The following is a 12,742-nucleotide window of genomic DNA, read 5'->3' on the forward strand; positions in this document are numbered from 1 at the left end:
TTTAGTTTCAGTGGTTCGTTACAGCTCGCCATGGCTGCTAAACATCTTCTTACTGCCATTTGTTTACGTCGTTGGTAGGTGTGACTTGGAGCTCCACCTACTTTGAGACAAACAACTAATTCCCTCGTTAGCACCATGAATGCAACAGGTAAACATTACAAATTACACATTATCTACTGCATATATATTACTTTAAATAATCATCCAGTAGTCCTCATATTTAAATGTACCTCTAAACGCCTCCCCCTGCAGCATTGCAGGTGTCTGAAAGTTTGCAAACAGAATATAGTTGTTCAGCTGTTTCTAATGTTTTTTGACTCTGAGTGAAGAAGCCCTTCGCCTTGAGTGTGCCGGGGCCTTTTGGATGAATGTGTATGTGTGTTGTGTTAAGAAGAAATGATTGTGCTCTTGTGCGTGTTTGTGTGTGTGGTATGACTCCAAAAGTGGGGCAGAACAGCCCCCACAGTACAAATACACACACACATGCAGAGTACATTATTAATGAGGCCCTGTCTGTTTCACACTATGCCCTCTGTCACTGACTACAGATTAGTATGCACACTTACACACCTACACTAACAGCCGTGCCATCTTCCTTTGTGTGTGTGTTGTGATGTTTGGTTCAGCTAGATCACGTCTTTTCACCCTGCTTGGCATGAGACATGTCACTCACCTTCAACTCTTCCTCTCTTTTCCCTTTCCATCACTTTTTCTCTGTCACCTAGACAATGATATTTAATTGAGTCTTCTAAATTAAGGGCTTCACTGATTTTCTCTAGCGAAAAATATATTCTTCTCCCAGGAATCTCACGTGTCTCCTCTTGAGATTCACAAGAGATCTCAGCAAGAGTCTCAAACTGTGCTCAGATTTGACAAGATTCAAAAGTCTGCAATCAAAAGTCAGAGATTTCAATATGACTAATTTGATTCCAGATTATCTGAGCTATACTTTCCATGTTAATTTTTATAGCTCTGTAATCTTACTGATATTTGATGTAGATAGCTGTAATTGAAACACAAAGGAATGTTAAAAATCAGTTTTCTTTTCCTGTACCCCTCACTCTTTATAAGACATTTCACCCATAGGAATTTCAATGTGCAATTCATGAGTGAGGGTGACAGAGAGCGAGAGAGAGAGAGAGAGAGAGAGAGAGAGAGAGAGAGAGGGAGAGAGAGGTCGAAAGACAAAGGCCCTGATTTGAAAATGTAATTACACCCCTGGAAAAGCATGTCATCAGAACAACAATGTGATCTACATTGTTGAGTGTTAATTGAGCATGAAAAGTGCTCTCTTTTTAGACCGCATTGTGAAAACTCCTTCTGCAAGCCCAGCAAGGATGAGGCAATAATGCAAGCTCGCCAGTGTGCTGTTTGGATGTCACCTAGACTTAACCCTGCAAAGTGGAGACTTGACTCAGTGGGACACCTGTACCATCCCAGTCACCATGACAACTACGCTGTCACTCATTAAGACACCTGTGAGCCTTTTCCCGTGCTTAGCATGGATGTGTGTGTGTGTGTGTGTGTGTGCAATTCCAGATAATCCGTTTAGGTGGTCTTGTAGAGAGTTATCAGGTGTGGACATGCCATCAGGGACACGCCATCAGGACAGGTTTAGAGTGAACAGAGACAAACTGTTGTCTTCTTCTCAGGGTCTTTGGTTTGGTCCAGATGTAGTCCTTCCACAACTGACAACGTGTCTCCTCTAGCGTTTCAGAAGAGAACTCAACAATGTCACAAACTGTGCTCAGATTTGGAAAGATAAAACACTGTGTAATCAAAAGTCAGAAATTAAATCAAATTACAATATAAACTTGCATATAAAAATTTCTCATATTGATTCTTCTAAAACCTAATTATGTTAGCTATGCTTTCCAAAAAGTTGAGACAAAAACAACATTTTTGAATGAATCATACTTCAGAATTCCAAGTCTCTTGAGTTTTGAAAGCGCAACATTCAAACTACAAAATTTCCTTTGTCATTTGTTCCTTGTGTTGATGGTGGTACAGCATTGATTCAACACTTCAAATCTTCCCAGTGTGTCTTTTCATCATCTTGCGGTACCTTTTGAGTTGCTTTTTCAAACAGACAAACACGCAAACAAAAGAAAAGTGCCACATGTTTGATGCGGCTGATGACCATAAAAGTCTCTTTGAATGGAATCTAATTTTCCTCTGTTGGCATTGGCTTCTGATACATGCACTTGCCAAATTACCGTACACAGAATTAAGGGCGAAAACATAACACAAACAGTGTGCTCGCCATTTCAGTCCTTTTTTCTCTGTTCTTCCTTGTTTTTTAACATAACAATCCGTGACGTCTTCTGTATTGATATTCAAATTAGTACAGAGCTTTGGGTGGACTTAGATAAAATTCACCAGCTATTTATAAATGGAGCATGTTATATCCGGTGCTTTGCTGCACTGCCATCCAGGCTTAACTTGGATCAGTGAGGCGTAAACAAACGCATGAAGGCCATTGTGCTTTCTCTTTGGCTTTTTCCACACATTATCTGAACTTGCAAACAATGATGGCAAAGAGATTGAGCAATTGTTTTGTTGTATTTCTGCACAGAAAGAGATCACATTTAGGATTCTACATTGTTCTTTTGAAACGAGGAGCAAGATGCCCAGTCATAGAAAGTATCAAGACTCATCCCTCCATTCCCAGACGGCCTTGTTATTTTCGTCATTGCTGAAAGGCAGTTTTTTGTTTTTTTTACCCCTTTTTGAGAGGTGCTTTCCTCCCTCTCTCATTTTCCCTATCCAAGGGATGTTTATCTCTCGTCAGGATGTGGCGATACTGTGACAGCTGTTTTGGAGGAGTAGGGTTGAGAGGTCTATGTTGGAAGCCTCGCCAGGGTTCCTCAGTCATTCCTTGAACTGCCCTCTCTCCCGGTTGGAAGTTTGTTGACTGAGCCTGTGGCCCATTAGCCTCACAGGTTTGGGTGTTGGCTGCTGGGGTTTGATCTACATCTGTTCGGTCTTCAGTGCACTCCAATAGTGGGCTGCGTACAGAACTCTGTGTGAGGTAGGAAAGGTTGCTTCTGAGGTCTGTTTGTCCATGTGGAGAAAGGGGGTCTACAGAGGCACAAAATGACTTGGACCCCAGTTTACAAACAGAACCAGACACTGTTGAGGTGTCCGTCTGCACTCTCACGTTACAGGAACTCACCCACCTTTGCCTCACCTGCCAACCCTCATTCGGCTAAAAACCTCAATACCGCCCCATTCTGAGATGCAGGTCCATCCAGGTGCATATTCACCCTTCTAAAATAGTCTGCAGTAAAGCTAAATTATTCAAACAGGTTTTATATATTCTGAAAAAAAATTCCTTTTGAAACAGGACAACGCTAAAAACAGGTGTAAACCTGGTCCAAAAGGTTTTGAGATTTTGGCATTTGTCCACAATGTGGTCGAAGATGCACGTGATTACATTTATACAGCTTATTGTGTAAACGCTCATATGTTCAAATGCTTTCAAACAGTAGTAAACACCACCCTCTCACCTGTCAATTAATCAATGTGCTTAAACAAGTTTTAATCTTTGCCAGTAACGTGCATTTTTAAAAGGAAATGACTGATTGGAATAGTTAAAAAAGCGCATGCATATACTGTACATGTGTAAGAACTTCATGAAACTTCTTCATTGTGTCTGATTTCAACATGTAGCAACGCAGATGAGCAGTACACACAACTGATGATCAGTTAATACAGGTACTCCACTAAAATAACAAAGTTTTCTGTTCTAAACTTTGTGTTTGTGCTTGTGATTAAATGCAAGTATAATTAGGAAAAATGGCGCTCCGATTCTTTCGCGCTTTCTTTTTCTTCTTTTACTTTTTACGCTTTATTGTCATGCATTAATATACTGATGCAGTAATTGATGTATGTCGTCATGAAATCAGAGATCCTCCCCTTGATATCAGAACAAAGGTGGTCAAAAGAGACACATATTAAATGGCAATGTGTCTTACCTGTACACTTGTGATCAGATACCCCAAAACGCATCTTGATACCAGGTGTTAACAGGGCCTATGATATTCTGGTCCCTACTTCAATGTAAGTCTATATGATTTTTTCGCCCATTTTATGGTCCAGATTAAAATTATGGAATTAAATTTAAATCTGATTGCCTAGAAGAAAAAAAAAAAAAAACAGAACACCTCTTCTCAACAAATCACACATTTTGAGCATAAATTGCTTTCCTTAGCAATTCAATTAGCATTGCCATCATGTTGCTTGTTGTACTGTGCATTGCTAAAGCCATCATTCCCTCATTTGATTACATTTATGCATATATTTAGCATACATCATGTTAGGTTCAGTCATGTAGACCACTGATAATTAATCGATATTATCATCAAACGTCAGTGAATCACACAGCGGCAAGTGGACAACCACAGAATTTGATTACACCAACAACAACTTTGAAAGTATTTACATGGATTTGCATAGAGAATGTCACTTCTGATTTTACTTTAGCATGTGCAGTGATCTGTGGGATTCTGTCAGTCTGTTGTGTTGCCATGTCGGTATTTGCGTGGTCGAAAACAAATCCACGTGGTTTTGTCTATTTGACTTTCTGCTTTTGGCTTATAAATGGAAACACAAGCTCAATGTGAGCTCCAGGCCACCATTTGCATGGGCTCTCCATGATCGCTTCAAATCCTGACACAAAATGGAGACATGGAAACAAAGAGGCGAGAGTTTCACTGATACCCAAACCCCCAGCCCATGTATCTCTTTTGCTATCTCATGGTCTTTTGTCTTTTTCTTGCATCTCATTCGATCAGCCTCTTTTGACGTCCTCCAAAGCGTGGCTATGAAAAGACAGGAAGTGAGGGTAACAGTAGTATGTTCCCCCTTGACGAGGTGCTTAGAAGTGAAGTTTCTTCTTATTTTCACTGTTGTCTCGCTGTTGCGTGAGATGTCAAAAACAACACAGTGCAAGCCTGGAAACCAACAAACAAACAAACAACAGCGAAAAGAGATCACAAACCGCAACCCTCCACCCCAAAAAAAGATATATCTGTTAAATCTCTCTATCTGATCTTCAGAGACCGTCTGATGGAGTGAATGGTCTATCTGACAGCAGACTTCCTCAGGACCTACAGGGGAAGTCAAGGATGACGTGCTCTACTGAAATGTAATTTCTCTCTGGTAGCCGAGTATCCTCGGGCTGAATGACAGTCTGAAGCTGAGAGGCAGCACTATACTCAGGGTGGCTGAAGGCTTTCTGTATTCCTCCTGCTCTTTTCGCTGGTGTTGTTATCAGACTATATAAATTGAGGGGCTATAAAAGTGACCCTATGGCCTGAAAGATGTGTTTTTAAAGGTAGACACATTCGTTAATGAACAGCATTATCAGTTTCCTTCAAAAAAGAAAGAGAGTGAAACAGAAAAAGAAGAATATTGTGATAGGGAGAAAAGATAGGCCTCAAAATGTTGTCATCCGACTTATTGTTTAAATAGGTAAATAGCTCATCTGCCGGTTTAACTTGATGGTTTCATTTTTAACCTCTCTTTATCAGGGTTACCTCTCTGCAAAATCTCCACTTAAGATCTAAAATGTGGGTTCATAACAGAAATGAATTAATTAACTAGATTTTTACATTTTCTGAGGACAATTTGAGCGCAGTTTTCCTATCCAAAACTCGCTTGCCACAATGCTAGGGTGTTGTTGGTTATGGTTATTGTTTTGATGCAGCTATGCAGTTTCTAAGGTGTTTTGACAGTTTTTTTGTGCATTGCTATGTGATTGCTAGGATGTTCTAGGAAGTTAGGTGGTTGCTCAATAGACCAAGTAAAATAGCCCACCACCAAGTCTCTTGCCTGTTTTATCATCCACCAGGTGATAATCATAAGTCCAATTGCTTAGAACAAGCACACCTCTGCTCAACAAGCATCATGATTTGATTTACCATTTACAATGGTAGCACAAACAGTGCTTTTTTAAAAACCCTAAGTATAAGCTAATTTTAATAGTGATGATCACCTTAGAAATATCCACTAAAAATAATATAATTTATTCTGTTTTCTGGTTGTCATTTTAATAGTTAATTCCTAAATTATTGGGTTTTCAAGTTTCAACTGACTTATATGTTTTTGATATTTGTCTTTTTCTTAATGAACATTTATCTTTTCTCTCTCTCTAGGTGATGAATGGTACTTGTGCAGGCTGACTCTGAACCTCCCTAACCTCTCAGATCTGCAGTGGGCCATGTTCCCTTACCCCTACCTGGCAGCTGTAGGCCCTGACACTGGTCCTGGTTCTGTGGTCTACAAGCTTGTGGCCCGAAGTGGAGATGGCTCAGTGGGAACAGCATACTTTCTATTGGTGGATGGTGAGTGTGATGGGGTGGAGCCTTTGACTATCTGTTATTCTGTGACCTGCTGCCAGCAATCTCAGCAGAAATTGACACTTAACTGTCAATACAATCATGCTGCCATTAAAATTCTGCACCACTTTAGATACAGTATGTCTCACATGCAAACATGCATTACATGATCAATAATGTTGACACACCATGTTATTTAAGCTAGAAAAAGAAATGTTACTGACACAAAGTGCTCACCATCTGAAAATTACAGTTTATATTATTTGGACACTTAGCTCAGGTTTGCAAGTGAGAGTCAGGTTATGGGCAACATAAAGGCTCGGTTTACACCTGATATTAATGTCTCAAATGCATGTTGTGTGACAACTTGCTATCGGATTTTTTCAAGGGGTGGGTCTCTGATCTGTGACTACATACATCAATTACAGTAGAATGTTATATGTTGATAAAGCACAAAATGTTGACAAACTGTTGTCCCAGTAATAATAAAAAAAGTATTTAATTGCAAATGTGCAGGATTTACATGATATGTTTCACTGGATGGTGATGTCAGAGATACCAAACATTTTCTGTAAAGTCTTGTACTTGTATATTTAGGGGCTATTTTTAATTTTTATTCTATTTATTTATTTATTTTTCAAAATTTTCAATTGGATGGGTTTGGACACCAAAAGAGGCCTACAGTATTAAGATTTGCTAGTCAATGTACAGTATGTAGCACCTTAATATTCTGGACTTCTTTTGATGGTGGTTTCAAAATTAAACTTGTCAAAGGATAGAAATTATTAAAAAAGCATGTTAAACCATCATTCAATCAGACCCATTTCATAGTTAAGCTCATCCAGTGTGTTCGTGCAGTATAAATTGATATTACGCTTTTTGTGACAACCTCAAATTAAGCAGATGAGGTTTCAGTGGAAAGGTTTAGGAATATACTGGCAACACCAAAATGAGAAGTTCTACAATAAATAACAAAAAGAGTTTAAATGTTAAACAAGAAGAAACTTAATATGAGTAGATAGAAACTAATATGTAGATTGTAGACACACTTTTGCTAATGCAGTGAATAGATGTAGCGTTGTTGTCTGTATGCCTTTTTTGACAGCCAATTAGTTAAGTCTGTAATAGAAATAGCATAAAACACTAAGTCACTTATCTAATCCATGCTGTTTCCATAGTTAAAGTGATTTCATTACTGCACAGAGACCGACAAAGGTTAGAAGAATTTTAAATGTGCTTCACTCGAACATGACTGTGAGATTCACACATCTAGTCAGAAGCAAATAGACCAAAAGTGCTTTAAACTTGCTGCTTTGATGTCTTATGCTGTATGAACATGTGTGTGTGTTGGTACATAAATGCACAGAGATGGTTATGACAGGTATGTAGCTCTGCTTTTATTGTTCCTCAAGGATATTTTCAGAAACATCATAGTCTCTCATAATGGCTAGTTATTCATCATTTCATATGTTGTGGCATTACAAAATTACTTCAGTGGTCCATAAGGATTTAGATTTTGCTATAAATATTCTGTCTCCGGTGATATTACTGTCAGTTTTTAAACTCCTGCATTACATGATGTTACCTTCAGTGATTTTTAATCTGTCCTTTAGTTGTCTGTCAGGTAAACTTGATTTGCATTTCTGGAATGAGATACCAGTACTTGCAAAGCAGCAAATTTATACATTTTAAGCTAAGCTGAGGTTTTGGTCTTTGGTTCAGTGTTAATGAAATGTTGCATATGTGTTGTATAAACATTGTCTTTGTAGTTTAAATGCTGCTATAGATGGTTAAATAGATGCAAAAAAGTGTCTGAAGTTGACGAAACACCCTTTAGATAGATTCATATGTAATATAGATTACTCATTGACAACTTTTTCATTATTTTAAGAGAGCTTGTAAAGACAAAATCAAGCTTGATTTCGGATCAAAACCTCTGCTGATAGCCTCTGTTCAAGCAGCTGCAAGAGGACGGCGCAGTGAGGGTACAGCTGAGAGATCTGCTCTGCCTCAGCAGCTGTGGTCTTCATCCACCTCCTCTTCTTCCTCTTCCAAATACCGACATGCTCAAGGGGAGAGTGGTTAAAATGAGCTCTTGTCTTGCTGTTGTCCTGAAGGAGGAACAGAGGGGAGCATATTGCCCACTCACACAGATGCACTGAACCACAGCTGGCAGAAGGGTTCCTCACCCCTAATGTGTGTTCAAACACTCCAAGGCTTTTGTGACTTTGTCTTTGTAATGCTCTTGCACTTTGGGCTGAACTTTACAATAGTTGTGCTTTTAATTTGTGATTAAAAATAAGTGTCACTACATTTTCTAGGCAATGTAGGCAAATTACGCACATGCCAAAAGTCATTATTTCAAAGAGAGGCTTTAATTTAATCCACTGTTAATCCACTGCAATTTTGGCCAAGATTTACAGTAAAATTTCGGGAATCGTATAAGGTTTATTTACTGAAGGGAAAATTTGCCAGTCTTTAAGCACTTAGTGTGACATGCGTCACCGATGAATCTTAGCCTTCGTCACCGATGAATCTTAGCCTTCTCCACAGTTCTGACAGAGATCAATTTTTTTTGGTTGCAGTCCTGCCATCCAATTACATATGTATGTGATAGAGAGAGGGTGACATTCAGTTAAAAATTTTTATTATGTTTATTTAGTTTCTACTGTATATGATCTTCAACATAAATATCTTGTTGTCACTTTGCATTATGAATGTACCACTAAACTTACCTGAAGTTTGCTCAGAAGAATAAGCATAAATTCCCTCTTTCGCTTCCAAACACTCACACTTCTTTTTTTCTTTTTTTTTTTCCAGGCAAAATTTTTTCAATATTAACCTGGCTTGCTTGGGTTCATGCAGTACCATTTACATTTTGCTTGTGTCAGTGATGATACAATCTGACATTTAAGTCCAGTGATGTCACAGTCTGTCTTGGCTTTTACACAAGATCTTGCCACGGTCATATCGTACAATCAGACAAGCAACAGTTGTAAAAGAAAAAAAATTGCACAGTGTGTACCTGACTTTACAAACTTGTGTACATTTTTAGTTATAATAATATTAAATATTTGTTTATTTTGTGACAGGTAGCGAAGATTCATTTGAAGTAGACCGAACCACAGGAGAAGTGAAAACCACAGGGCGACCTCTGACACCCAGTAAGGTGTACACCCTGTCTGTCCAGGCCGTGGATTCACGGGGCAGGAAGGGTCCTCACGCCTCTGTGTTCATACTGGCTGGCTTCCGGCCCCCTCAGTTCACCAACACCACCTACACCATCTACGTCCCAGAGAGTACTGGGGTGGGCCAAGCGTGAGTATAGGAAGCTGTGTGTTAGTGGGTGTGTTTGCTTGTAAGTAGATTTAAAATTTGCTGCTCATTAGAGGGTAAAGGAGAGACTGTGTTGCAAAAAAAAAATGGCCCGGAGGAAAATTGGAGGTTGAGAGAGGGGGGGACAGAGGGAATAGAGGGGGTTGTGGCGGAGAAGGGGAACACAGATGCATCATTTGTGTCCCCAGGCGCTGAATTTGAAAGCGTGTTCAAATTCAAATATTTATTAAAAGAAACTTCTGGATACACATGAAGAGCTGTGTCTGAACTTCCCCCTCTGGGCACTGGCACAGAACAGAGCATAATAATCTGTGTGAAGGAGGAGAGGACAGCTAATCACAGAGAGAGAAAAAGAGAGACATAATAAATTGAGAGCATGTGGAAGGGGGGATTACATAGAAGGAGAGCCACAAAGAACCACTGAGATTTGCCAGATATATTATTTCCCATTTGTAAGTGTAGAGAGACAATAGCTCTGCTCCAAAATATTATGATCTGCCTACTGCCTACATAGACAGCTGCCTGTTATGGCAGCATCCTCATAAATGAAACCTCACAAGTGACTGGTTTGGAACACTCGACATAGGTGGCACACAAATAGCACTCCTCACATGAGGCACAAGGAAGACTCGATTCAAAATAGATTCTAATAGAGTTAGATGTTAACATGTTGCTCAAATCATATGACAATACTCTGATAAGCATAAAAATACATGGCATGCAAAATCTTGAATAAAACAGCTCAATTTTAATTAGAGTGAACTGCTTTTTGGTCATTATTTGGTCAACTCTTCCGGCATCTTGGATGATTTCCACTTGGGATGTCCTGATACAGATACTGGTATCGGAATTGGGTCCGATACCAAAAAACTTACCTGACGTATAAATGTAATAATTCAGCGCACAAATTAAAATCACGTTATGTCCTAGTGAGATTATTAAACAGCAAAAGATGCGATTTAATGAGATATATTTATAGTTTGCATGTGCAGCGCTTTATATGTGAGCCCTTGTGAATGTGTGGAGCCAAACATGGGGAACACCATCATGAGCATCACGTGCACTGTTTGCAGCAGATGACAGCAGGCAGAGGGATGTGCGTGAGGCACATACGAACTACATATTTATTTAATTAAATATCAGCCTTTTGTGGTTTAATAATCAATTTAAGTCACGTAGGGACTGGCTTTTCCGGATTGAGAAGCTACTGTTATAATGTCAGAGTTCCAAAACAACGCAGAGATGCTTCAAAATAAAAGCTCCGGCAAAATAAAATCTCAATTTAAAGGGAAAAAATTATGACAGAAATAGATCACTACTGCAGCACTTTATTTGACCACAAACAACTCCAATGTTGGATGTTGGATTGTGCTGTGAGGCTCTGTATATAAAGCACTTCATTTGATATAAATAATACAATATTGTGTTGAAAATGAATAGTTATACTTTCATTTGATCAAAGTTTTAATTAATTTATTTATTTAAACACCATTTTGGTGATAAAATTAAAATAAAATGTTGAAATGAAAAAAAAACAAGAAAAAAAAACAGGTATCGGACTCGATATCGGCGAGTACCAAAAAGAAAATATTGGTACTCGTACTTGTTCAAAAAAATTATAATATCAGAAACCCACCCAAACCCCACCCATGATTAGTTTTAGCCAATCATCAACACTCTTTGACCAGCCGAGTTCTCCTAGGTCAAGAATTTCAGAGATGTGCGCGAACAGAGGAAATATCACCAATTGAACACGTTGGCAGAACTAAAATGACACTGCATTTCGTCATCATTTGCAGGCAAACTTGGCGAAGTATGGTCGCCCAATAAGTATAAATTAGCCTTTAGAAGGCAACATAATTTTGCCACATACCTTTTTAAAATGCTGTCTAGCTCACTAGGTTTTGAAACAGAGCTACAGCTTCCCTCTAAAACAATTCTGGGGGGAAAAAAATGCCGCCCCTTGTTTTGATTCTATTTCCTATGTGTGTATATGTTTGTCTATAGGGTGACGATGGTCCAGGCTATCTCATTCCAGAGGAAGATGTTGTCCTATATGCTTTTGGTGAACCCAGGTAACCTTTTCAGCATAAACCAGGAGACCGGCGCTCTCAGCCTGACGCATACTGTGGACTATGAGAGTGGGCAACATCTGCACCACCTGCAAGTCAGAGCATCCGAGCCAGATACAGGGCTTAGCAACATTGCAGAGGTACACACATAGAAATGTTCACTACAACTTTTTCACTGCAACAAATCATTTTTAAAGCGATTGAAAAGATTTAGTGTCACTTATAAATTTCTCCCTTTGAGGATGTCCCCAAAAGGAGCTATTTTCAGATTAATCTGAATTATCCACGCTATGCTATCCACATTAATTTTATAGCTCTATACTCTTAGTGTGTCAACAATTGTCTCATTTGATATCTATAATTGTTCAGCAAATTAAAAATTAGAAATAAGTGCACACACATTGACTGACTTTTTCCCCATACATGTACACTGTATTAAATAACAGAACTAAAGAAGAGACACCTGTTGTTGGTGCTTGACATTATGGTGGCATGTAATTAGGAATTAGAACTCAACTTTCCCTATCTGTCAGTCACTCGACGTTGTGTCGATGTAGTGACACTAGGGGTCACTCTTGGGAGCCCCAAACACCTCTGATCTTTGAGAAAAGGCCAATGGGAATTGCCATGTGGAATTTGCATGCCACTCCCCTGGACATACGGGTATAAAAGGAGCTGGCTCGTAACCACTCTGTCAGATTTTTCCTTCGGAGCCGAGCGGTGTTCATCCATTGAATTCATTCATTGAATTCCACTGCCGTTCCATTCACCTCTGCATATGCTGTTGGATATGCGGTGCATTTCAGCGGTTTCTCCCCCTCGTGCACGAATAAGTGCAGAGAACGCCCCTGGTGAAGACCCCCAGAGATGCGCAGTCGGGTCGGTGCTTTCCTTCCTGCAGGAGGTTGGAGGGGCGGCTGTCCCTTTCCACCTTGAAGGTGTATGTGGCCGCTATAGCGGCGCACCACGACGCGGTGGACGGTAAGTCCCTCG

At 39.5% G+C, this 12,742-nt stretch overlaps 1 protein-coding gene across 1 annotated transcript in view; it reads left to right on the plus strand.

Moving 5' to 3' along the window:
* Positions 1-12,742, plus strand: part of LOC127453442 (neural-cadherin-like) — a 212,896-nt gene that overhangs the window by 81,709 nt on the left and 118,445 nt on the right. The window contains exons 2-4 of the mRNA XM_051719776.1: positions 6,159-6,347; positions 9,434-9,659; positions 11,685-11,889. Of these exons, the coding sequence (XP_051575736.1) occupies positions 6,159-6,347; positions 9,434-9,659; positions 11,685-11,889 (620 nt within the window). The remainder of the gene's footprint in view (positions 1-6,158; positions 6,348-9,433; positions 9,660-11,684; positions 11,890-12,742) is intronic.

This window comes from Myxocyprinus asiaticus, chromosome 15, assembly GCF_019703515.2.
Source record: "Myxocyprinus asiaticus isolate MX2 ecotype Aquarium Trade chromosome 15, UBuf_Myxa_2, whole genome shotgun sequence".
In the NCBI taxonomy this organism is placed as follows: domain Eukaryota; kingdom Metazoa; phylum Chordata; class Actinopteri; order Cypriniformes; family Catostomidae; genus Myxocyprinus; species Myxocyprinus asiaticus.